The sequence below is a fragment of the Acanthochromis polyacanthus genome, chromosome 14 (assembly GCF_021347895.1).
Source record: "Acanthochromis polyacanthus isolate Apoly-LR-REF ecotype Palm Island chromosome 14, KAUST_Apoly_ChrSc, whole genome shotgun sequence".
In the NCBI taxonomy this organism is placed as follows: domain Eukaryota; kingdom Metazoa; phylum Chordata; class Actinopteri; family Pomacentridae; genus Acanthochromis; species Acanthochromis polyacanthus.
This window is the reverse complement of record NC_067126.1, coordinates 13,685,011-13,712,870: the sequence shown is the minus strand read 5'-3', so window position 1 is coordinate 13,712,870 and position 27,860 is coordinate 13,685,011. Positions and strand designations below refer to the sequence as shown.

At 42.6% G+C, this 27,860-nt stretch overlaps 1 protein-coding gene across 6 annotated transcripts in view; it reads left to right on the top strand.

The window, feature by feature from the left end:
• Nucleotides 1-27,860, top strand: part of LOC110972927 (sterol 26-hydroxylase, mitochondrial) — a 60,546-nt gene that overhangs the window by 11,535 nt on the left and 21,151 nt on the right. For all 6 annotated transcript variants that reach the window (XR_007946608.1, XR_007946607.1, XR_007946606.1 and 3 more), the window contains exons 3-5: nucleotides 8,661-8,860; nucleotides 11,516-11,713; nucleotides 20,782-20,945. Coding sequence is in view for 2 of the 6 variants with exons in the window: in XM_051958930.1 (XP_051814890.1) it covers nucleotides 8,661-8,860; nucleotides 11,516-11,713; nucleotides 20,782-20,945 (562 nt within the window). In the remaining 4 variants the exon portion in view is untranslated. The remainder of the gene's footprint in view (nucleotides 1-8,660; nucleotides 8,861-11,515; nucleotides 11,714-20,781; nucleotides 20,946-27,860) is intronic.

Here is a 27,860-nt window from a genome sequence, read left to right as displayed (position 1 = left end):
TGTATTCCTGGAAAGACTATAGGCCACATGGAAAAGAAAAGTGGACAGTTTTTTCATTACTCAAAGAGAACAAGGAGCGGCTGATGGATGAGTGGAGGTATGGCCGTGAAGGTGAGCTCATGGAAAAGGTAATTTCAGAGCACAATGATGACAGTGATAATGGCGGAAGCGAAGTGGCAGATGTGGGAGAAGAAAACGCAGTCGATGAACATGCCATGGCAGCTAGTGGAAGCCTTACAGTTGCTGATGCCACCGCTTCGTCCCAATTAGCAGGCTTTGCTACCACTACGCCCCCTGTTAAGGCCCAGGCCACTGTTAGCACTTCACCCAGTGATGGGTTGGGACCCATATGGACAAAGCCACCTCCATTCCTCTCCCCTGATGGAGTAAGAGTTATAACCAGCACTCCCCCAGTTACTACTACCAGTAGTCAGACCTCAAGTAGATATGTGGCAGCTGTCACATTTGGTACCCCTCACCAGACATTACCACCCACCCTACAGTCACGACCATCAAGTGGCGGAGTTGATGTTGGATTTGTTCCGCCTCCAGTTCTCACCAGTACACCACAACTGCGGAGCGCGTATGTTGCACCACCTGCTGATCTGGGTGTGGGACAGGTGAGTAACGTGCCTTATAACAGTTCTGGTGCATATGTCGGAGGGGATTTTAACTCTCAGTGGGCACGACCTAAAATAAGACTGACACCCATAAGTTTGCCGAAGTTCTCCGGAGACAGAAGAGACTACTGGCGCTGGAAAGCTGAATGGGAGAGTATTCAAGCACAAGCAGAACCTACAGGTTCACGAGAATGCAAGAAACTTCATTTGCTAGACAGTTTAGATGAAGCTGTGAAAAACGAACTCAGACTGTTGCGCTGCAGGGATGCAAATGATATCTTCCGAGAACTTGAGAATCGCTATGGTGATATAGCACAAACAGCGGAGGAGATTGTGTTAGAGCTGCAGTCACGACCTACTGTAAAGAACCACCAGCCAAGAGAGACATTAGAACTGATTCTAGCTGTGGAGAGGGCAGCACTGGACCTCACAGATCTGGGGTGCGTTGAGGCTATACAAAACCAGCTAGTGATTCGCTCCTTAGAGAGCAAACTTCCTGACGTCATGAAAAGAGAGTGGCTCATGTTTGTAAGGGATCCAGGTAACAATGTTGGCCCAGGGAACCGGTTTGATCGACTCCTGCAGTTTCTGGTCGGTCAGAAGTCGTTGCTAGTGAGGTTGGAGCAGTTGCTACCAAGTAAGCTTTGGCCTGTTAGTGCTGAGAGACCAGGTTACCGCGAGAAACCAGGCGACAGAAAAAGAGAAAGAAAATCATTCACTAAGACAATGGCATGCGAGGTCAGAACAGAGTCTCAGCAGACATCATGTCCTGTTTGTGGTGATCAAGAACATGGGAAAAGGCTATTTCGCTGTAAGACTTTCAAGAAGGCTAGTCTATCAGAAAAGAAAGCTTATGTGAGGAAAGCAAAAGCATGCTTTAAATGCCTGGATGTACATGGGACCGACGACACTTGTACTCCAAGGTTCCTCTGTCGTAAAGAAGAGTGTAAAAGGAGTGACACCTTAGCAGACCACCATTATTTCCTCTGCCCCAGAGCACTGGCAAAGAAAGACGCTAGTAAGAAAGAAAGTAAAGCGGAGGAAAAGCGGGGACCTCGTGGTCCAACAGAGGAGCAGGAGGCTGTGTTCGCTGAACTAGGACTGACTCCCCACCAGTTAGAAGCCGTTCGCAAAGCATGTACTAACAAGGCTACATCGAAAGTGTGTTCCGGCAAAAGCATGATAGAACAAAGCGGGTTGAGAGAGCATCCAGTCCTCATGATGCTCGTGCCTGTCACATCAAAGAGAGGAGACAGTCTTGGGGCTTTGGTTGATCTAGCATCTGATACTAATTATATCACGCTCCAGGCTGCAGAAAGACTCGGCCTGACCGGTGAACCAATTTCACTTGTTGTGTATGGTGTCGGCACAATGAAAGTGAAGGTCTATACAAAGAGATATCTTGTGACGATAAAGGTGTGGACTCCACGGGGGACCCTGAAGCTCCATGAGATGATCTGCTACGGGATGGAGGACATCGCTAAAGTGGGCCGGGTAGTAACATCAGAGTGCCTGGAACAGTTCTTTCCTGAAGTTAAGTCGGGAGAACTGGCCCGCCTAGAGAAAACTGACCTGTTAATCAGTGCACGAGAAGGCCGGTTGGCCCCACAAAGACTTCAAAGGGTTGGTGACTTGGTGCTGTGGGACGGTCCTCTCGGCAAGATCGTGAGTGGTGTGCACTCAGACCTCTTTGAGGAAGTGGATGTTACTGCGTGGCACTCTAAAACGCACTTTGCACACTCCATGAAGTTGGCAGCCGTTAAAGTAGAGGAACACTTCGTAGAGGAGAATGGAAGTCACTTAGAACAAAGCAGCAAAGAGGTAGTCCGAGCAACAGCACTGTGTAATAAGGAGATCTTTGAGTGGCTAAAATGGGATAGCATTGGAGCTGCCTGTAACCCTGTCTGTGGAGGGTGCTACTGTGGGAAATGTTCACCAGGTGGGAAGGAAATATCTCTGGCTGATGAGAGGGAGTTGGAGATAATAAGAGCAGGCCTGACCTTCAGGGAGAAAGATACTCACAGCGATCAGTCACACTGGGACGCAAAATACCCGTGGAAGGAAGATCCAGCAACCCTTCCAAACAACCGAAAGGCTGTTGAGGCAACGTTCTTGAGAACGGAGAAGCGACTCATGAAAGATCCTGAGTGGAAAGAGACATACATGAAACAAGTCCACGAGATGGTAGAAAGAGGTGCTGCTATTAAACTCACCAAAGACGTGATGAACAGCTGGGGAGGTGCTGTGTGGTGGGTGAGTCACTTAGCCGCACCAAACCCCCACTCGGCGACCACGCCGATCCGCATCGTCTGGAACAGCAGTCAGGAGTTCCGAGGTGTGAGCATGAACAGCATCTTACGTAAAGGCCCAGACGTCCTCAATCCCATTAGAGCCGTGCTCCTCAGATTCCAGGAAGGTGAACACGCTGCTATTGGAGACATCACCAAGATGTACAATTCAGTGTGGTTAGAGGAGCAAGAAGTCCATGTGCACCGATTCCTGTGGAGAGATTCACCGGAAGATGAGATTGAGGACTACGCTATTGTGAGAGTGAATATGGGAGACAAACCAGCTGGGTGCATAGCACAAGTAGCAATGCGGGAGACTGCTAAACTGCCCCAGTTTGCTGACATGAAAGAGGAAAGGAGAGTCATTGAAGAGGACTCCTACGTCGATGACCTCCTCACATCTCATAATGACCCACAGCGTCTAGGCAAGGTCCTAGAAGGAGTGGATGAGATACTGAAGGTTGGGGGTTTCTACCTCAAACCCTGGATCCAGTCCGGTCAGAGTGGGAGGTGTGTTGAGAAGGAGTCCAAACCAGTGACCTTGATGCTACCCAATCAACTAGGGGAGGAAGACAATAAAGCTCTGGGCGTTGGCTACCTCGTTCAGGAGGATAAACTCTTTGTGATGGTCTCCATCAACTTCTCCAAGAGAAAGAAAAAAATGAGGACCGAAGTTGATCTCACAGAAGGAGAGGTGGAAGCAAAGACACCTAATCCATTGACCCGGCGTGTCCTGCTGAGCCAGATTGCTGGACTGTATGACCCTATCGGTCTAGCAACACCAGTCAAGCAGAAAGGAGTCATTCTGGTGAGAAGGGCCTTCCAGGAAGCTGGTAAGCTCACTAAGGACACATGGGATGACCCTCTGTCCGATGGGCTCAGAGGAAAATCAATTGAGTTGTTCAAGGAGTATGTTCGATTGAGTAGTGTGAAGTTTCACAGAAGCCTCACACCGTCGGGTTGGAAGAGTAAACCTTGGGGGATTACATTCTCTGATGGCAGTTGTGAGTCCTACGGTGCTGTTCTGTACCTGCGATGGGAGACTACAGATGGTGTGGTCACCCGATTGGTAGTGTCAAAGGCTAAGTTAACCCCCATAGACCAAAAAGGTGACGCCATCAAGGCGGAGGTATGTGGAGCTGTCTTTGCCATGCGCCTGAAGGGATACATCTTGAAGCATGGACGGCTAGACGTGGAAAAGTGGTACCACTTCATTGACAGTCAGACGGTGTTGGGTGCTATCCAGAGGGAGAGTTACGGATTCCAAACATTCTTTGCGAACCGTATCGGAGAAATCCAAAAGGCTGGACCCATAACTGACTGGTGGTGGATCCCGGGTGATCTTAATATCGCTGACCTAGTCACAAGGGGGTGTTCTCCTGAACTACTAGACGAGAATGCTGTGTGGCAGAAGGGTCCTGAATTCCTGTCTGGTCCGGTTGGTGGTTGGCCCATGAAGTCAGCCTCAGAAGTAGCAGCTGAAGCTAGAATAGCGGTGGGCAAACTACAAAGAAAGGCCTTTTCAGCGGTTCTCACCAGAGCTCAGGCGAAGGGGTCACTCAACACTAACAATCTGTGTGGGGAAAGCACAGCACCTGCAAACGAAAGTGGCGGAGCTCCAATATCTTCAGTGGTTGAACTTAAATCATCCTCAGGTCAGAGAAAGGAGACGCTGTGGGGAGCAGCACTTATAGATCAGGTAGATCCGGCAAAGTACAGCTCCCTTGCTAGACTCTGTGGAGTAGTCAGTTATGTCCGTAGAGCCGTGAAGAAGTTCTTAGTCTGCATAGGGAAAGCCCCTACACCTGCAAAGTGGGAGGCAGTGCTGACTGTAAGTGAACTTGAAAGTGCATTCCAAGACTTGTGTCTAGCAGCCCAGAAAGAAGTTACATTTCCAGTGACGACACTGGATAGACTTGTTGTCAGGAAGGATGAAGTTACCGGGCTCCTGCTGTGTTACGGTAGAGTCCAGGCTGCCATGCAGGGAGAAACCGGTGTTCCCTTGATTCCTTGCACTGCATGGCTTAGCACCCTTCTTACACGCGAGGCTCATGATGCTAACCATGAAGGTGTCGCTGGCACACTCCTCCGTGTTAGGTCTAAAGCGTGGGTGGTGCAGGGACCCCGGGTCGCCAGAAGGATTATTGATTCCTGCATGCACTGCAGAAAGACAAAAGCAAAGATGTACAAGCAAGTAATGAGTGAGCTTCCTCTGGAACGGACTAGGCCTGCCGCACCCTTCGAGTTTACAACATTAGACCTCTTCGGCCCTTACATCGTGAGGGACTCTGTGAAACGGAGAACACGAATGAAAGTCTGGGGTGTGGTGTTCAGCTGTATGGTGTCAAGAGCAGTATATGCTGACATTGTGGAAGACTTGTCGACAGAAGCGTTCCTGAAAGTGTACCAGCGCTTCACAGCACTCAGAGGTCATCCATGAAAGCTCTGGTCGGATCAAGGGACCAATTTTGTGGGTGCTCGACCACTATTGCAGGAGCTTCATGAGTATTTAGACAGCATAGACAAACACACGATTCAGAAGAAAGCTACAGCTGCAGGGACCGAATGGACGTGGGTGTTCCACCCAGCCGACTCACCCCACCGAAATGGGGCAGCTGAAGCCGCAGTTCGTGTCCTCAAAAGATCATTAAGCAGCATCGGTGAAGGAGGTAACCTGACATCACTGGAGTTTCAAACCCTCCTCTTCCTCGCTGCCAACCTGTCAAACAAGAGACCAGTTGGTGCTAAGACCCAGGTACAGGATGAGACTGTGGAGGTCATCACTCCAAATTCCCTTCTACTCGGCCGTGCAGGGCCCAGTGGAGATACCAAAGGGTTCGAGTACCCAGCTTACCCTTTTGTGCGTCTGAGAGCAATCCAAATAGAGGTTGACAAGTTCTGGAAGCGGTGGAGCCAACTGGCAGGACCAGGTCTCTCTGTCCGGCAGAAGTGGCACGCAACCACTAGAAATGTCACCGCGGGAGACCTGGTATGGCTAGCTGATCAGAACGCACTACGGGGCCAGTTTAGACTGGGACGAGTCGTGGAAGCCATTCCTGACTTGAGGGGCATAGTACGAGATGTGAAGGTGAAAGCATGCCAAAGCCACCCAGTTTCCGGTGGTATGTCTAAGAGGAGCCACGAGATAAAAGAGTGCCCTTCAACCATTCTCCACAGGGATGTTAGAAGACTGGTGGTATTACTGCCAGTTGAGGAGCAAGAAAAGACCTCCCCACCATGGTGTGTTTCGGGTGACATTGGACGGTAAAGGATCCCCACCATGGTGTATTTCGGTCAAGGACCAAGACCTCCCCACTGCCATCCCCCTGGGGGTTGGTAGTGTGTTTCGGTCAAGGACCAAGACCTCCCCACTGCCATTCCCCTGAGGATTGGTAGTGTGTTTCGGTTAAGGATCAAGACCCTCCCCACCGCTATCCTCTTCAGAGGCTGGTGGTGTGTTTCGGTGAAGGAGTTTGCTCTACTGATGGACACTGTGACAGTGTATGTTTGTGGACTCACAGAGTGTCCTAAGCTGTTTATGTTTAATTATATTCATTAACGAAGCTGTTATGCCACATTGTTAACTGTAGACAGGAGTTATTTGTTACAGTTTATCTATGTTAATTATAGTGGCCTACTTGGATTCCTGAATCAGTAGACCAAGTGGGAGGTGTATAACTTTCCTGACTTTTCCTTTAGAAAGGGCTGGAGGACGTAGTGTTTTTTGTTTGTTTTTTTTCTTTTCACAATAGTCTTACCTACGTAAGTTACGTTACCAACGCTGTGGGTTATACGGTCAGTTGGCGTAACACATGAGGGAGAATGGTGTAAAAGTGGGATGCTTACGGTAAAAATTTATCAGGACTGGTATGTTTGTCAGTTTAACGACCTAACGATCTGTCTGTTAAAACATAGTGGAAAAAAGGTTCGCGTCGGGATGACGGCAGTAACCGGAATAAAAGGCACTGTATGTTGTACTGCGTGAACCTCAATAAAGACGTGTTGAGTTGAAACCGCTGTACTAGTCTTGAAACCCTTCCAGAGGGGGATCACGTAGCTGCAGAAGACGGCTCCGTGAGTGTCTGGACATTTTTAATGCGGGTTACACGGAGCATCCACGTTATGCTGCCTTCCGGGTCCGTGGTGCCATAGCGCCCCCTAGACAACTAAAGTTAGTTTACTCTTTAAACTTTCTCCTCTTAGAAAATTCCCTCTTTTTGTTGCTATCCTTTCATTGCACCTCAGCAATGTTAAGTCCAGTAATTAAGTCCTGAAAAACTTGAGAGGATTTGATAGTAAAACAACCGTTCTTGTAGCCTTCATAATAAGGCTATTATGAAGCTGCAAAGCACAACGTCCACAGTTCTATTCCCAGCCGAGAAGCTCGGATGCCTGTCGCTCTGCTAAAGTTTCATGCTACCTGTTAACTTTGGCAGATACCTTTGACTTAGACGGCTTCTGCTGCTGCCCTGAATATAAGCTTCACAGAAACCTGAACCAGCCTTTAAAGTGCTGGTAAACATAACATTGGATGCAATCTAATAATCAGATCCGAGTTATTGAAGTGCCTGTCAAACTACCGTGTTGTTACTGCATGCTTGGTGCTCCCAAGGCACAGGCAAGGATGACAAGACTCATAAACGATGTAGAGTCGGAGGGACCCGGATTCAGTCTGGGCCTGCAGATCTTTGTTTTTTGTTTGCCTTTGGCTGGCATATCAGCGCAGGTATCATCAACAGTTTCATAAGAGATGTCAAGAAATGCACAAGGACAGATCTGTGGACCGTAATGAGGACTGACTGACTCACTGCAGTTCTGCTTCACTGGTATTCAGTCATTCCTGTCAGACTTGTTACGGCTGCAGTTATTATTCCTGAACCAGAGCACTGCTGAGAGAATACAGACAGGCTCGCACTCTGAGAGACAGGACACTATCGCTGATATATTTAACCCTCTGAATTCCAGACTGTTTTTTCCTCTGTAGACTCATTTTTTCACTCCAATATGAAGTCCTGCACCTCAAGATAGAACTCAAAAATGTCTCCTGTGCAGTATATAACAGTTAGAATTCTATAAAAACAACAAAAATTAAGTTGATCTTCTGTGATAATTTGTTTTACAAAAGTAGCAAAAAACAAAAAGCAATTATCAGTCCACTGTTTTTGCAGATGCTACCAATCCTGGAAAAATTGTTCGCTAAACATAACAGAAATGTTCTTGGATTTATCGCCACTTGTCTGTTGATCACAGCTGAAACAGTCATGACTCCACAGTATCACATCGGAGTGCAGAATTTTTTTAATGTTTTTTTTTTTTAAACCAGACCTGGTTCATGCAAATTGTCTGTTTTTGCAAATTTTCTAAAATGAGACAAATAAAGTCATTTTGATGAAATATCTCATTTTGAAGCTTTTCAAAGAAACAGCACTTCACAGATCATCACTTCAAGGCACGTCAAGGATCATTGGAAAGTTGAATATTTTGTTTGTTTTTGGTTTTACAGTTTATAGCTGAGAAATGGTGTCAGTTTACAGATGTTATTTTTATTTTTTTTAAATGGTGGTGATTTGAGTTCAGAGTGTTAAAACATCTTTTTAAGAAATGAAAGAATAGTTCATCTTCTCCTTCTTTTACTACTTCTATCTTTGTTTAATATATTTAAACTGAACTGGATGTACCACCTAACGAATTAGGGCTCATGAATAACTATGTAACTCAGTGTCTTTCTCCAAACATTATTCCTGGTTTGCAGGATGGGGGCCAAGTGGCAGCGCATCCGCAGCATCTTGAACCCTCGCATGCTGAAGCCTAAACACGTCTCGTTGTACGCCAACACCATCAATGCGGTGGTGACAGACTTTATCCAGAGAGTGGCTTGGCTGAGGGAGAGCAGCGGACAGGGAGTTCTGGTCAATGACCTGACTGGAGAACTCTACAAATTTGCTTTTGAAGGTCAGCAGAGAACTAACAAATTGCATGTTGTCATTTAATCAGCTCTGGAAACTCATCCTTTTTGTTAGATACTTTGAAACATCTTGATCACATGCAGTAAATGCATGTTTGGTTTAAGTTTGCATGCAGAAACTTGACATTGTCAAATTATAATCAGAAATGTTATAATTGTTGTAGCTTTATTATTGAAATTACAAACTATACAGCACTAAGCTTCGGCACAGTTGACCTCTATTTTGTCTTTCTTACTAATCGTATCTACAATACAGGATGCTATCAATCTTGTTGCGCTTGTCCATGACTCTTTCACTCCTGTACACCTTTTGTTTGTGCAACAGATTTATGTTGCTGTTTCTACAGCAACCTTTCACTGTGTCTATGCTGCCATTCTTGGTGTCGACTTTGACACAGTTGCTAAGTGTTTTGGCCTTGACGGCTGATAAGATAAAGTGACATAAACTGAGGATTTGATCACAACAGGAGCCACATTTGACTCAGTGGTCTTAGTTCAGGTTAGTTTTCACTTCCAGGTTGAATTTTTCCTGAAGAGGTTTAAAGCCCCATCGTATGAGCATTTAGGGTATTTTGGTAAATGAATTCATTTTCTTGGATAACAAAATCCTTCTGCCAGCACATATAAGGATATAACATGTAAAACAAGCATTTGTAGGTTGAAATTAGATATCTGCTAGACAGAGCCAGATTAACTGGCTTCCTCTATTTCTAGTTTTTGCACTAAACTATGCCAGCCAGTATAGTTTAGTACATGTATCATGTGGCATTGGTCCTCTCATCACATTTTTCCAAAATGTCCTTTGACTCCCAGAAAATCAAGCTCTTTCCTTGTGTTTTTTTTTCTTCTGTCACCTTTCTTTACTCATTGTGGGCTCTTTTTTTTTTTTTACTGCATTGTAAAGTCATGCATCTTTATGGAAACAGTATATTCATGGCTAGAAGTAGAGAGAACTCAATAATCAATTTGGTGCAGCATAACAGTTTTAATGCCATAAATTTGGTGGGAGGGCGATTTTCTTTCACTATTTATTTTACAAAATAAATAATTTAAAAAATACAGTCAGCACGTACAGCTTTTTCTAAATGCCTCCATGCATTTCCAATTTTGAGGAAAAAAATTGTGGGTCATTAGTCCAAAATACTTTTCTACTTATATTTTAATTGCCATCATATTTTCCTCCTGTTTACTCTGTGCAAACACAGTCTGCAGTTCAGCTGCAAAGTCCCTGAATTATTGTCATGACTGTTGGTCACAGCTGAGCCACTAATGACTTCCCAGAGACTTGAAGGAGCACAGATTCCCCCCCCCCCCCCCCCAGTGGAATGGCGTATAACAGATAAATAGTTCAAGAACTGCCAGAAAGATGCAATTTAGACAATTCTTTCAGTTTTTGCAGTTTCTGCAGTTTCTGGCTCTGATAAATAGCGCAATAATAGCTATTTTTTTTTCAAAAAAGATAAACTTTTCAAACCCACCAGTGGGTTTGGAGTGTTCAATACCAACAAACTTATCAAATTATCATCTTACTTATAGCCTGTTACAGTTTTACATTAAGAAACTGGTGTAACACAGGAACAATGATCCACTGCATGGTCACACTGTTCCACTCACTTTGAGTTTTAGATTTTTTTCCTGTCTTTATAGTTTGGAGAACACTCTTCTTTTTCTCAGTTTGAAAATGCAGGCACCAAACCAGGTTCATAAAAAAGTTTAGAGTGGAACTATGGCAAGCTGTTTTAATATTTAACAGCTGGCGTGAATATGCATTTCAGATAGTTGTAACTCAAAGTCAAAAGGAACATTAGAACAGAAAGATTGTCTTCGTAATTTTTTTGTAGGACAAATGCAGACGCCTTTGCTAATTATGTGTGTGGGTTTTTTATTGCAGATCTTCTACAGTTCGGTTGTACGCATCCATGAAGATCTTCAGCTCAATTGCGATGAGCTCTAATTCTAGCTTCAGAAGTATATAGTTCTTTGATTGCCCTCAGTTTAAAGTGTTGTCTTTCGTAGATATCTCAAATTAAGTTTAACTCATCAGAAAGAAAGTGTAGATAGTTCAAGTGAGAAATCTGCCTTGTTATATTCTAACTACAAATATCTTAAATTGACTTTTGGCTTGGTGAAATATGACAGATATCTGTACTTGCATCAGAAATTCTGTGGAAGAAGCCAGTGTTTCTCTACAACCTAACCAAATATTGCGAGCTGTTTTATTGAAACGTCAAAGCCACCTGAGGAAAAAGTTCTAGTAAATCTCTAATTAACAAAGCTCTCATTCCCGCAGATTCCTTGCTAATAAGTTCTGAATTTTCTTGCTTTGCTGAACCAATATCTAACTGAAAGCCTCCCATGTGCAGCATCATGCACAACGATTTAGTCATAGTGACAGTAATATGATCCAAGGTGGTCAAACTCATCAAATGACAGCATACTCACTGAAATGGAGAGAAGTAAGCAAGTTTTCAGCTCTACTGGCCCTGATCAAGTGTTTAGGTCTTTCTTTCAATTGTTCAGCCAAAAATCTCCCCCAAACTCATCCACGCTTCATCTCATGTCTACAAATTATCAGTGGTTTTTATTTTTAAGCTGTTAAAGCCGAGGATTCGTGGTAAAATCATTCTGTTTTGTAACTACAGGGATCTGTTCAGTGCTGTTTGAGACCCGTATGGGCTGCATGGAGGAGGAGGTGCCGGAGGAAACCCAGAAGTTTATCGTCTCCGTGGGGGAAATGTTTCATCTCTCCCAGATCGTCGTCCTCTTCCCCCAGTCCATGTGGCCCCACCTGCCTTTCTGGAAGAAGTTTGTTGCGACCTGGGATCATCTGTTCAAAGTCGGTAAGCAACATTAACTTCACCCAGCAATTAAAAGTGTAGCGTGTTTCAGCTCATTTTTGCTACAGAAAAGCAGTTGCTAATGAATACATAACATTTAAAAAAAATAAATGAATAAAATTTACAGTTGAACATTTAACAAAAAACTTTTTTTAACTAATTTTGAAGCTCAACATTTATTGTACACACAAAGTTTTCTAATGCATCATTAATTTTTTTTTATTAGAAACTCCCAGTTTGGTGGATTTTTTTCCTCACTCTGGGCTCATTTTTCACTGCAATATATAATCCTGAATCCCTATGTGTCACGAACTGAGCAGGTGGACCCGAGCAGAAAGCCACACTACCAGGGCTGGCTGAATGCAAGTGGTTTATTGTTGGGGGTGAAAATGGTGGCTTGGTGGGGGAAAACCAGGGTGTAGGAGCGGGGGATCCAGGCAAGAGTGGGGGTCCAGGCAGGAGTGGGGGTCCAGGCAGGAGTGGGGGGTCCAGGCAGGAGAAACCGGTGAAGGCTTGTCGGGGAGAGCCGGAGGGGAAGGAGGATGGCGGGGGATCCCGGACAGCTGAACTGAGGGAGGCAGGAGAAAACAAGGTCAGAAATTAAGGCAGGAACTCAAAAACAGATCATGTAGAGGGCTAGAGAGCAAACCGAACTGCGTGGTTCTTGTTTAACACTCTGGCAGGGAGTGGAAGGCTGAGCCGGTACTTATTGCAGAGGTGAGTCGTTAGTGAATGATCGTCAGCTGTCCGGGAGCCATGGAGATAGTTGATTGCCTGAGTGGAGTCAGCTTGAGAAGCTAGACTCCACTCAGGCACCGAGCTGCAGGGGAAAGACAGGGCAGAGGAGCGGATGGGAGACAACCAGACAGAGACAGGGCAGAGGAGCGGATGGGAGACAACCAGACAGACAGACAGACAGGACAGAGGAGCGGAACTGTGACACTATGGAAACAGAACAACCATGGCTAAAAGGATAGAGAACTCAGAAATGTGTTTTTGCAGTATGTCACAGATATAAAGTCATTAATCACTATATATATATATATATATATGTATATATATGTATATGTATATGTTTTATAATTTAGTTGCAATATTGAAAAAACCTGGGATTAACTTGTACAACATTATGCCCACAGGTGAACGTTACATTAATGTGAACCAGCGTCTCCACTCAGTTTTATTAACTAAATGTACAACATTACACTAACACAACACACTTCAGCTGTTTACATGAAACTCAAACAATGTTAGCTGCTACGTTAGCTTTAATCAGGCTACGATGGAGCAGCTAGCTCGGTTAGCATCGCTAATTCATATTAAAGCTAATATTTACTGGTTGCTAACTCTCTTCTCTGGTCAACACACACACACAAATAAACTCCATCGACATCTGGAGTGCACGACACACATATCTGACACTACAGGTGCATATAAAGTGCATTAAAACTGGCACATTAAGAAAAAATCATTAACTTACTGAACTATAAGAGTCCTTTCAGTGTCTGCTGGTAGAATCAGCTGAAGTGCCACGGTGACATCGCTTCACTTTAGCCGTACTAGAGCTGGCGTCAGGCAGGAATCTTGTGGTCAGGTACGACTACCCAGGGGCGCCGCCAGGAATTTTGGGCCCCATGAAAAAAAATTTAATTGGACCCCCTCTGTGCTGCTGCGCTACCTTTGTTACCACATCTCTCGGACCTAACTGTCCCATCAAAGCTTTACATGACTCTAATTAAAGGCTTGCAACTGTCTTTCTTCTTGTAGTTCTATACTAGTACTAGCAAGATTTACTACTGGTGATTTGTATCATCCAGTACAGACAGAAGGTTATTTGTTTATTCATAAATCATTTCATAATGCTCATGATGTGATAAAAAATAATTTGTTGGAATTTATGTCATTAATGAATACTTCATTTTCTTTTTTGTAATGGTGAAAAGAGCAAGACTAACAGAAATCCTCACAGACTCCCTGCAATGATACTAACTGACATGCCAATGTCATTAGCACAGTGTTGCTCACCTTCTTCACTGGGGCAGGGAGGGGTGATGGTATGGGGAGACTGGGGTGCTGCTGACTCATCATCATCAGCTGCTAAAAGGGGTAGGGGCAGTGATTCAATATGAATACCTTCCTAAACGTTTCCCTGCACTGACTAAATGTTGATAAAATGTAAGCTAACACTAATCTATAGCTCAGGGGTCTCAAACTCAATTTACCTGGGGGCTGCTGGAGACAGAGGCTGGGTGAGGCTGGGCCGCATCAGGTTTTCCACAAGAAAAACTCTGATAAAAACATTCCAATGTTCTCAAATATCTTTATTTTTAACACAAAATAAGATGAAAAAATAAACGAATTAAGAATTAATAAGAAAATAAATCAATCAGTAATAAGTAAATAAAATAATAATAATAATAATAATAATAATACAGCAGATATAGACGACTGAAGAAACCACATATAGTTGCTGACTACAGAAATCTAATTATTTTTATTCAGATTCAAATGTCTAACAGTTCTTTAACCTTTAACTTTCTGAACATGAATGAAACATTGACCATGAACTGTTCTGAACATGGCTTCTCTTGCCTACTTCTTGCTGCTAGAGACCTGGCAGCGCTTCTTCTCGCATAGCATACATTTGGCTTGAGGGAGGAAGCAGTTAAGACCCTCAGTAGGGCTTGAAGATGCTCATCAGTAAGTCTGGACCTGTACTTGGACTTATTGAAGTTCAAGGTGGAGAAGAGCTTTTCGCACAAGTATGTGCTCCCAAAAAGGCACATGGTCCGCTTGAACATTCGGGAAAGCTCAGGGAAGCTGGGGGTCAATTCTCTCAAAAATTGTCCAAGCTTGTCCGCTTTTCCACTCACCTCCCTGAACTTGGCTTTGAGTTCAGAATTGTACTGCAGGTCAATGAGCCCCATCTGAAGCACAGGAGGGGCATCTTGCACATCAAAGGAGAATGGGTCTGCAAAAATTTGAAATGTGGCTCTGTGCGTCTTGAAGCCTGCAAATCTGTGATCAAATTCCTCCTGTAGCTTCAAAATGACCTCAACATACTTCTCACCACTGAATGATGTGCCTGCATCAGGAGTGCCTTGCATGCTGGGAAATGCCAAAGGTTTGTCTGCGAGAGCTGGACTTTCCATAACACAAGTTTTGTGGAGAATGCTCTCACGTTGTCATAGGCAGCACTGACAAGTTGCCCCTGGCCTTGTAACTTCTTGTTCAGTACATTAAGCTCATGTGTGATATCAACAAGAAAAGCTAAGTCCATAAGCCATTTGGGATCACTTAGCACAGGAACAGCCACCCCATCCTTCTCCATGAAGGCTTTCACTTCTGCTCTCAACTCAAAAAATCTCTTCAATGCATTTCCCTTGCTGAGCCAACGTACATCAGTGAAGTAGAGCACATCCCCATATTCTGACTTCATTTCCTCTAAAAAAGCACGGAACCTTCTGTGCTTTAAGCCCCTGGATCTGATTTGGTTGATGCATTTCACAACGACAGACATCACATTGTCAAACTTCAGGCATCTGCTGCAAAGGGCCTGCTGATGGATAATGCAGTGTAGAGCTATGGCCTCCTCCACACCCTCCTCTTTCAGTTTTTTTTTGGAACATGTGCCACCAGTCCATTTTTCCTCCCTGTCATTGATGGGGCTCCATTGGTTGTTATTCCAACAACGCACTGCTTTCAAATAAATTTTGCAGTTGTACACGTCACAACTGAACAGATTTTGTTTTCAAGTGTAATACATAACAAAAAGTGCAACCAAAGTAAATAAATTATGATAATTTCACCAAAGTGCATAAAATGCCAGAAAAATGTAAACAGAAAATGGGACCGTTGCCTAATAACACTAAAAACTGGTGGTGTGCGATACTGCAAGATTTGGTATTGATCCGATACCAAGTAAATACAGGGCCCTGCGCATTGTAAGTTCATGGCACCCATCTGGTCCCACCTGGTTGCTTAACGAGAGATATTTACCGATGTTCCCTGAACGCCTCACAGCGCAGACTGTAGTACATGCTGCTCAGTGGCTGAGTGATCAGACCACTGTGAGACCAAAATTTACTTATTTAAAAGAGTCAGATAAAGTGTCCTCATTTCAGATTAGTCCAATATGAAAGCGATTGATTTTGTCCATATGTTGTTTTCTGTGAGCGGAGAAAACAGCACACGTAAGTGCGCTACGTCTTTTAAAAAGGGAGCGCATTTTTACATTTTAAAGGCCGCGGTGAGTTGTTCTCTTATAGTGGTTAGAAGCTAAAAATCATGATTGTGATGAATGATTTTTTTTTTTTTTTTTTTACAGCATTAGTCTTTGTAATTGTCTCTGGTTCAGTGTCTTCCTGCCTGCAGTCTGATCCGTCACAGCCGCTGCAGGTGATCTGTATGAATGAGATGAGATGCAGGACGTGGCCGCGCTCCGCGGATCGCCGTGAGCGCCGGCGCGTTCCCCCCTCTACTGCCGCCCCTCCAGGAGCCAGCTCAGTGAAGCTGACCCCCCACCCACAGAAAAAATCCAAGCAAACAGGCTGAGTGGTTAGTGCCTCGTTTGTGCTGATTTGTGCCGTTAAAATTTTCGTTTGTGCTGCTATCATTTTTGAGATATTAAAGATTATTTTTTAGGTCATTCAGAGGTCATCATCCCCCCAGCTTGCTCCAAAATGAACCAGACTTGTCTACTTTTTTAGTGCTTCGTTCGTGCTGATTTGTGTCGTTAAAATTTTCGTTTGTGCTGCTATAGTTTTTGAGATATTACAAGTTTTATTTTTGGGCGATGACGTCATCATCCCCCCAGTTTGCTCCAAAATATACCAGACTTGTCTACTTTTTTAGTGCTTCGTTTGTGCTGATTTGTGCCGTTAAAACTTTCGTTTGTGCTGTTATAGTTTTTGAGATATTACAAGTTTTATTTACAGACGATCACATGACCCGAATTGATGACGTCTGTGGTCTGTCATGTTTATAATGTCTTAATGTATATAATGTGTATAGAACTACTGTAATAACATCTGAGGATGTTCCACCTGTGTTATTGCTGGAAAATGTCTCTTTGAACTGACTTTGTGCCTTTGTGTGTACATTTGTTCAATAAAATTTGGTTAAATAAACGTAGAATGTATGTTTATGTTACTAATTTACATTTTTAATGAACTGTGCTTTATATTTACTTTGCCAATCACATTTCTGTCATAAGACAATAAATGAAATCGCTTCAAGGTTTATTTAGGAGCATGAAACATTTAAAAAAAAAAACATTCAGCACTCCCCACTAAGAACTACACAAAATAGCAGTCTTTCACAGCCATTCAACAAGACACACACGTTGGATGACCTTTTCACAATTTTACTATTTCAGTGGCATTTTTACAACCTTCAGACAAATCTGATTTCTAGACACGGTAAGTGCACTTGTAAAATATCGACATTTTAGTTAAAATTCCAAGTTAACACATGGTATAGGCAACATGATTTAGCTAACATGGTATCGCTAACATTTTAACGGCACAAATCAGCACAAACGAAGCACTAAAAAAGTAGACAAGTCTGGTTCATTTTGGAGCAAGCTGGGAGGATGATGACCTCTGAATGACCTAAAAAATAATCTTTAATATCTCAAAAATGATAGCAGCACAAACGAAAATTTTCACGGCACAAATCAGCACAAACGAAGCACTAAAAAAGTAGACAAGTCTGGTTCATTTTGGAGCAAACTGGGGGGATGATGACGTCATCGCTCAAAAATAAAACTTATAATATCTCAAAAACTATAGCTGCACAAACGAAAATTTTAACGGCACAAATCAGCACAAACGAAGCACTGAAAAAGTAGACAAGTCTGGTTCATTTTGGAGCAAACTGGGGGGATGATGACGTCATCGCTCAAAAATAAAACTTGTAATATCTCAAAAACGATAGCAGCACAAACGAAAATTTTAACGGCACAAATCAGCACAAACGAAGCACTAAAAAAGTAGACAAGTCTGGTTCATTTTGGAGCAAACTAGGGGGATGATGACCTCTGAATGACCTAAAAAATAATCTTTAATATCTCAAAAATGATAGCAGCACAAACGAAAATTTTAACGGCACAAATCAGCACAAACGAGGCACTAACCACTCAGCCTGTTTGCTTGGATTTTTTCTGTGGTTGGGGGGTCAGCTTCACTGAGCTCCGGGAGCTTGTCTCCCCCGTCCCTCTCCGGTTGTGAGCTTCTGGCCAGTGTTGGCATTATAGTAACTTGGTATTCATTCTGTGAATAAAACTGTCTGTCCCGCTCATCAGCAACGTAAGCTAATGTCGTGAGGTCGCAACAAGCCCGGCCGATGTCCCGCTCTCAAGAGCCATATACCCCATTGTGATTGGTAGGTTCGTTCAGCTCCACGCTCAACACTGTAAAGTGTCATTCACATCAAACTTGCGGGCCGCACTAACATTAATGTTTCATATTAAGACGGGGGCCGCAAACTATCGTCCCGCGGGCCGCGAGTTTGAGACCCCTGCTATAGCTAGTTGGTTTATTTCACCATGGACATTAGCCTAAACCAACAGGCTAAATTCACAGACTACAGGCTACTCACCTTTCTTATTGAAAAACTGGCTCAGAGATCGTACGCTTTTCTCTCTCCTCTCTCTCTTTCCTTTCCTTTCCTTCCTCTTCTGGTAACCAGATTTTTGTTTTTTTGACAACATTGTGGCCACACATCAGCGACGTCTGTTTGGCGCATCTCCTGTCTGATTGCAATTAAGCACCGTTAGTGAGTGACGCTAAAGCGGACCAAACCATTTCATGCAGATACAGGGGGGTGGTCAGTCAATATAGATGTTTACTTTTTGTCAATGGATATTCAACTTTTAGTGCAATAAAAACATAGCGAATATGAACTGTATTATATTTGACACACACAATAGTAAATAGGAGCTTAATATTAAGTTTAATAATTTAATTTTTTTCTACATATTTTTTGGGGGCCCTGTCATCCATGGGCCCCTGTCATCCATGGGCCCTTGGAATTGCCCTAACTTTTCACCCCTATACGGCGCCCCTGCGACTACCCACCCTGGACAGAAAGCCCTGCCAGGAGCCATTGTCAGAAACTTGAAAATCCAATCATTTTTGAGGGGGGGAGGGGGGTTTAAACAAATCTGGCTGAAATTACATCATTTTCGCCATTAAAAAAGAAGATAGCATGCCTTTCAAACTGGCAGTGACATACAGCATAAATTAAAACAGTTAAGGCAGGGCTCCAGACTACCTTTTTTTCCTAGGAGCGCAGTGGCCCCTAACTTCAAATTTTAGGAGCGCAACCAGAAAATTTAGGGGCGCACACCAAAATCGATTTGCAAAGTAAATATTCACATTCCCTCTCATTTTCACTGTATTACTGATAAATACTTGCACAATAAATGCAGAAACTATGTTTTCAATTCGATTTTATTGTGCAGCAGTTGACACAACATAACAAGAAAAGCACTCAGAGAGCACAGTACTCCACCAAGGCTGCTCAGTTGACGGATCATCTCCGACGGATACAATTTTTAATAAAAATGACCTTGTGCTGAGCACAGGCATGTGTTATGCCTGTGCACGTTATGTATTTATACCGAATCACGTGTAAATTACTCTTATAAAGGTCTGTTGATCAGTTCATCAATTTTGGAAAGCCTTTGTTAGTGTTAAAATAACCGTTCCCTCCAGGCTTTTATTTTGAAGGTGTATTCTTAATGCTATGGGCTTTTATTTTGTAACCAATTCAGCGCACAGGAAGGGGTTCTCGACATGAGGAAGACAAAAAAGTCCGAAAATTCACGTAAAGATGAAAGAAAACTGTTACATGCCGTTGCCGTCTAGCAAAGGATGTGTCTAAACTTAGAAGCAGCTGGAAATGAGACAAGAAAGGAGTGAAGGACAGAAAGGTGAATTTGTGTTCAAAATAAGGCTGAATGTAAATAAAGGCTTTGTGAAACATCAGGAGCTTCACCGTCATTCGTGCCCCGCTCTCACACACATTGGCCCGCCTTCTTCTTCTTCGGTGTTCGTCTTCTTTCTTCTTCTTTTGGAGTTAATGTCGGTTGGTAAACCAGCTCATTTGCAAATTAATGTATACTGGGCTGAAGTGTGAAGCAGAAGTTTGTCAGCAACAACAAATATTCAATAGTAATTTAAAAAGTTGACAAATTTACTGGTCGCACATGCGCGAGTTGATGAAACATTTACTCGCACTCGCTCAAATTTTGGTCGTAAAATGCAACCATTTAGTGACAGTCTGGAGATCTGAGTTAAGGACAACAATAGGGGCACTTTAAACTAAATTTTCCTGTAAAGATGATGTGATATTAACAGGAAACTTACAAAATTATTGTGTACTTTCTTAGTTTCAAGTTTTAAATGTCTAATTGTTTGTTTTTACACTGAAAATGAAAGAAAAAAAATGAAAAAAATTCATTATCTAGAACGGTATAGCATGCTTTTGTAAATGGCTGTCAAAAATGCAAATTATACATAAATAGTAGTTAAGAGGCTAAAATATGCAAATACAGTTCTAACTAAGCAAGACAGAGATTCAGTTATAAATGTGTTGAAGTTTCATTCGGTTCAGTTGACTCTTGCTAAACAGATATTTGGAGGCAATCCTGCTTGATAAATAAATTAAATCATAATGAGCTGGGAATATTTTTGTAACCTAAAATCAAAAAAGATAAGCAAAATACACTTGAATAACTTTTGGACTTTCTTTCTAAACTGTTACTTGTCATGTGTCAGTTTTTTTTTCTGACTGATTGTAGCCCAACAAGGTTACTGAAGCTCAGACACCATTTATCAGGCTGCAACATCAAATAATTAAAAAGTAAACAGATTGTGGTAATTCTCTCGGAGAATCAAGTCCATCAGACAGCTGTTGTTCTGCTGTTCTTTTTCCTCATCAGTGTCTGAATAAAATCCCTCACTAAGCCTTTCTGTCCCCATCTGGTGGGCAAAACTGTCAGATTTGCCTCCCCTCGGTTGTGGTTCTCCAGTAGAAAAGAATGAATTTTCTCTCGTGTACCACAGCTGAAGATTTGGTGCTGAAGAAAATGGAGGAAATCCAGCAGAACGTGCAGCTGGACCAGAGCGTTGAGGGAGCGTATCTCACACATCTGCTGCTCAGCGACCAGATGACTGTGACAGAGATTCTGGGCAGCATGACCGAACTTCTGCTGGCAGGAGTCGACACAGTAAGTGTTTCCATGGACTTTGTCCATTATAGCCTTAAAGAATATGTTTTCTGCAAGTTATAGCCTTAAAGAATATGTTTACTGCAAGCTATAGCCTTAAACTCAAACTTTATTTATTTGTATAGCACTTTTCATGTAAGAACAACACAAAGTGCTTCATAAGCAATTAAGAACAAAGAAGACAATAAATAAATACAATTAAAAATAGAAATAAAAAAAAAAACCCAACACTCCCACCCTCCCTCCATATAGACAGCCATTCACATGCACACACCCATGCAAGCACACACACACACACACACACACACACACACACACACACACACACACACACACGTTTGTATTTCTATCTTAGTGAGGACATCCATAGGCGTAATGCATTTCCTAGAGCCTTACCCTAACCTTAACCATCACAACTGATTGCCAAAACTTAATCCTTACCCTAACCCTAACCAAACCTCAATTCATACCTGTTCTCGAAAAACAAGTCTTCACCCTCAAACATGGCTGTTTCAAAGTGAGGACCGGCCAAAATGTCCTCACTTTGTAAAAATGTCCTCACTTTGATAGTTAAATGCAGAAAATGGTACTCACCATGTAGCAAGTACAAGAACACACACACACACACGTGTGTGTGTGTCTTGCTATCATTGTGGTGACATACCATTGACTCCCATTCATATCTAACCCCTAACCCTTACCCTAACCCTAACCTTAACCAAACCCTAACCCTAACCAAAACAATGGTTAACCCTAAAGAAACGTTTTTGCACTTTTACTTTTTTCAGTAACAACAACATGGCCAAGAAAACACTGTTTAAACTTGTGGGGACCGAAATGAGGTCCCCACAAGTGACATAGTTTTCGGTTTTCCTACAGTTGTGGGGACATTTGGTCCCCACAATATAGCAAAAACATGAGCACACACACACACACACACACACACACACACACACACACACACACACACACACACACACACACACACACACACACATCCACACATGTCCACACCCAAAAAGTATCAACATGACATGGCAAGGCACTGAGGCTAGAAGAAAGGAAGGAAGACACTACCTTGAAGAATATATTTTCTGTAAGTTATAGTCTTAAAAAATGTATTTTTATCAAGTTATAGACCGAAATAATGTTTTTTTCCTGCAAGTTATAGCCCTAAAGAATATATTTTCTGCAGATTGTAGCCTTAAAGAATATATTTTCTGCAACATATAGCCCTAAAGAATGTATTGTCTGCAAGTTAAAGCATTAAATATTAAGTTTTCTGCAAGTTATAACCTTAAATAATGTGTTCTGTAAGTTATAACCTTAAATAATGTGTTTTCTGTAGGTGACAGCCTTAAAGAATATGTTTTCTGCAAGTTATTGCCCTAAATGTTTTCAGTAAGTTATGGCCCAAAACAGTGTTGTTTCTGCAAGTTATAGCCTTAAAGAATATATTTTCTATAAGTTATCGTGTTAAACAAATTATTTTCTACAAGTTCCAGTTTCAAATAATGCTTTTTTCCTGCAAATTATAGCCTTATAGAATGGATTTCCTGTAAGTTCTAGCCTTAAACAATGTATTTTCTGTAAGTGATGCATGCACAAGGTGTCTATGTAATTTAACCCTATACACACGTGGACAAAATTGTTGGTACCCCTCAGTTAAAGAAGGAAAAACCCACAATTCTCACTGAAATCACTTGAAACTCACAAAAGTAACAATAAATAAAAATTTATTGAAAATCAAATAATCAAAAACAGCCATTACTTTTGAATTGTTGATTAACATAATTATTTTAAAAAACAAACTAATGAAACAGGCCTGGACAAAAATGATGGTACCTCTATAAAAGATTGAAAACTATTTGACCAGAGTGACATGATTAACTCAGGTGTGTCATTTAATTGACTTCACAGGTGTTTCCAAACTCATAATCAGTCAGTCTGCCTATTTAAAGGGAGACAAGTAGTCACCCTGCTGTTTGGTGAAAAGGTGTGTACCACACTGAACATGGACAACAGAAAGCGAAGGAGAGAATTGTCCCAGGACATCCGAAAAAAAATGATAGACAAACATCTTAAAGGTAAAGGCTATAAGACCATCTCTAAACAGCTTGAAGTTCCTGTGACAACAGTGGCTCATATTATTCAGAAGTTCAAGACCCACGGGACAGTAGCCAACCTCCCTGGACGTGGCCGCAAGAGGAAAATTGATGACAAATTGAAGAGACGGATCGTTGGAATTGTATCCAAAGAGCCCAGAGCAACCTCCAAAGAAATTAAAGGTGAACTCCAAGGCCAAGGTACATCAGTGTCAGATCGCACCATTCGTCGTTGTTTGAGCCAAAGTGGACTTCATGGGAGACGACCAAGGAGGACACCACTGCTGAAAAAAACTCATAAAAAAGCCAGACTGGAATTTGCAAAAATGCATGTTGACAAGCCACAAAGCTTCTGGGAGAATGTCCTTTGGACAGATGAGACCAAACTGGAGCTTTTTGGTAAGGCACATCAACTCTATGTTCATAGACTCAAAAACCAAGCATACGAAGAAAAGAACACTGTCCCTACGGTGAAACATGGAGGAGGCTCAGTAATGTTTTGGGGCTGCTTTGCTGCATCTGGCACAGGGTGTCTTGAAAGTGTGCAAGGTACGATGAAATCTGAAGACTATCAAGGCATTCTGGAGAGAAATGTGCTGCCTCGTGTCAGAAAGCTTGGTCTCAGTCGCAGGTCATGGGTCTTCCAACAGGACAACGATCCAAAACACGCAGCCAAAAACACCCAAGAATGGCTGAGAGAAAAGCATTGGACTATTCTAAAGTGGCCTTCTATGAGCCCAGATCTGAATCCCATTGAACATATGTGGAAGGAGCTGAAACATGCCGTTTGGAGAAGACACCCATCAAACCTGAGACAACTGGAGCTGTTTGCTCATGAGGAGTGGGCCAAAATACCTGTTGACAGCTGCAGAACGCTCATTGACAAATACAGAAATCGTTTAATTGCAGTGATTGCCTCAAAAGGTTGTGCAACAAAATATTAAGTTATGGGTACCATCATTTTTGTCCAGCACTATTTCATTAGTTTGTTTTTTTTAAATAATTATGTTAATCAACAATTCAAAAGTGATGGCTGATTTTGATTATTTAATTTTCAATAAATTTTTATTTATTGTTACTTTTGTGAGTTTCAAGTGATTTCAGTGAGAATTGTGGGTTTTTCCTTCTTTAACTGAGGGGTACCAACAATTTTGTCCACGTGTGTATACTGCAGTCAATTCCGCCTGAAATTTCTACTGAAGTTTGCTAATATCCATCCATCCATTCTCTGTACACCGCTTTATCCTCACTAGTGTTGCGGGGGGTGCTGTAGCCTATCCCAAATATGGGACGCGCAGCGCGAGGTGCACGTTCACAAAAACTAGCTACTTGTGGATTCTTTACTGATTTCAAGACATGTTTTGGACAAAATATTTTACTGGCTTGTTTTGTCTGGATGTCCAAGGTTGGATTATGGTGGTTTTTTGTGGAATATTTTCATCTGTGACTAGTTATGAGCCTTCAAAGGTGAGTTGTGCTGTTTACGTTATTTGTTGTTTGTTGGACAAATGTGTTTATATTACCCGCTGTGGTAATCACATCTGAAAGTGGTTCATACCGGCAGATTCATGAGAATCTAAGCTTTTCATGGGTGTATAATATTTTGTCATCGAGTTTGCAGCTTTGGCCAATTTAGCAAAATAAGTTTGCACATCTCAAGACGGCCCGAATACGGGACGCTGAAGTTTAACGGGCTACAAGACAGACCACAGTTGCACAAAACTTACACCTTATCCTAATATATATACAAGAGGAAAAAAAGAAAGAAAAGTTTCTAATTTCTCTTCTCTCAGACTTCCACCAGCCACATTTATGTTACAATATATAACATAAATAAAACCAAAATCAGTTTATGTGCATGATTCATATTTACAAAGCAGACACCTGAGTTCCTAGTAAAAAAGCACTGTAGAAAACAAAATGAAACTCATTTTTCTTATCATCAAGCAAATCCACTTTTCTTCTTCAAGGCTGACAAAAACATTCCAGACATCAGTGAAAGTACAAATTATCTGCAACATAATTCTCAGAATCATATAACTTTTTATTACTTTATGTGCACACAATTTTCCCTCTTTGCTCTGAGCAAATACAGACTGTCTCAGCAAACACATGTTAAGCTTTTTCTTATTAAATAAACATCACTTGTACACATCTATTGACCAACTAACTCTCATTCGTCCAACACCAAGGAGTATTTACTTTCAGCCAGCTGATTCTGTAGATAAAAATGAACACACACAGGAAAGAATCACAAAAAATATAGCAAGCAAAACCTAAGACCATGACAAAATCACTCATTAAGTACAGTAGAATACAGTTTATAGTGTATAGAAATTAAATTAATCTTCAAGAAGGATAAATTAAACACCTGTTAAACACAACCAAAGAGAAACAGGGACACCTAGTGACCAGGTGTAGATATTGTCATAATGGGTTAGTAGGGTTAGAGTTGGGTTAGGGTTAGGGAAACCTAGACCTACCTCCCTATTTGTCCACGCGACCTTTCCAATGAGCCTGCCCTTGCATCTGTGTGATGTCGGATAGTGGGCGTTACCTTTGAAAAACGTTTTAGTTTTTCTGTATCTTGGGAACGGAAGGTTGTAGAGACTCGGGACAAAGTCTGGCACATTCAGCGTGGCCAAATTATGTCGACGGATCTCACTACCAAACATCTAGGATGTTCAGTTTGGGAGATACTTGCGACCATTTTTGCCCATTCACTTTCAATGGGGATATGCAGAAGCGACATTTTCCAAAGTGTGACTCACAAAATTTACCCCACAGAGAGAGCTTAGGAGCATCTTTCAGATCATTCTGAGTCATTTCGCATAGGTTTTTGGAGGCACTTTATTTGGTTCCATACTATGAGTAGGGTTAGGGTGAGGGTTTGGGTTAGGGTTAGTAATCCTATCTCTTTATAGCTGTGGGATTTCCTTTACTGGTTTTAAGGTTCACTTAAACACAAGACACTAGTGCTCCAAACAAGAAAGATGTGCAGTCAATGAAGGACCTTGGATCCCTGACCTATCACTATACACACCAGTGAGCAGTGATTCCTAACACATCTCTGGGGGTCATCAGGTGGAAACCTCCCTTCAATGGTGTTTCGTCTATTTAATCCCACAACACCTCCAGGAGGCAGGCAGTGAACTCTGGTGTCCCAGATTCACCCCCTCCAAGTGCCAGTTCACACTGCTCCTACACAATCCAAATAGCACTGCCACGTTCACCTGACCCAGGTCCGTTTAGGAGATGCTCCAGGTAGTGACCAGTGCTGATGGTACCAATTAGCTAATGCAAGATGCTGACTTGGACCTGTCCAGGGTGTCCCCTGCCTTCACCCGAGTCAGCTGGGCTAGGCTCCAGCACCCCCCAGCGGTGTATAGAGAATGGATGGATGGAAGATGCTGAATTGCACACCCCCACCTTATCTATGCTTCCTTTTCCTGGACCTCTGCTTATTGGGAGAGGGAAAAGAAGGAGAGGACTTGTCCTCTGCCTCCCCCTACTCCCTCACCGCCTTATTTTACCCCCCCCCCCCCCACACACACACACAACTATTATTATTTCTCCTCATCCATATCCACTGACTAGATCTAGCAGCCTCATCTGACATGTCCCCCACCTTCTTCCTCAGACTCTGCCCCTGCACTCCTAGCTCCCTCAAAAGTGAAACAGCTGATCCTGCAACTATGAGCTTTTTCTCTTTTGGACCTGCTTTGTTCCACGTTGGTTTGCCTGGACCAAGCCCCAAGCCTCCCCAGCCGAATTTAACATTGCCTACTATTTCTGCATGCCTAAGAGCTGCCTCTGTCTCCTGCACTGCTGCTCTTGTTTTCCATTTCCTAACCCTGGTAGGATTCTGAACCATATTGCTAACTAAAATGTCCTTACTCCCAGATAATAAGAGCTCTGTCCTAACCTTGGTGCCTTTAAACTCCTTTGTTAGACTAGATATTGGCAGCCGAAGTATCCCTTTCCCATACAAAGCTACGCCATTTAAGCACCTGGGATCACCCAACCATTTCCTAATACAAGTGCTAACTAGCCTTTCCATTCTCCCCGCTTTGGATAATGGGACTTCATAAATGAACACTGACCACATTAATCTAGGATACAAGCTAAACTGCAAGCACCACAACCTTAGCTTTCGTGGGAGCCCTGGTTTATCTATTCTACGCAGCCCTTCTGCAATATCCTTTTTAAATTGCACAACTTGTTCATTATCTTTCAGATCCACATTATACCATCTTCCTAAGCTCTTGACTGACTTCTCCTTCATGGGAGAAAACCTCATCACTTTCTTTCCCTCTATCAAAATACTCCCCTATTTTCTAGGCTTGATCCTCATACTAGCCCATTTGAGATTCCTATTTATTTTAACAACCTCTTTGTACATGGCACTGTTGTAGTTATCAGCGTCATATCATCCATATAAGCTCTAACTGGTGGAAGATGCATTCCATTCTGTTGTCTCTCTCCACCTACGACCTACTTGGAAGACCCATTGTGAAAGCTAACGGAAACTGTACATCCTGCCATAATACCAACCTCCAATCTTTGCCAGCCTGTTGTAAAATGTCCTGTATTTGCACATAATCGGATGTCCTGGAAATATGCTTTCAGCAGGTCGCCAACCATCACTGGCACTTTAAGGTAGCGAAAGGAACTCCAATAAGGCTATGCAGCACTGACCCGAGCACATTAGCCAAATCTAACAACACAACATTCAAATCTCTCCTCTCCCTCTTAGCTGTCTGAATCTGATCCCAATTCATGATTGTATGCTCCAAGCACCCAGAACATT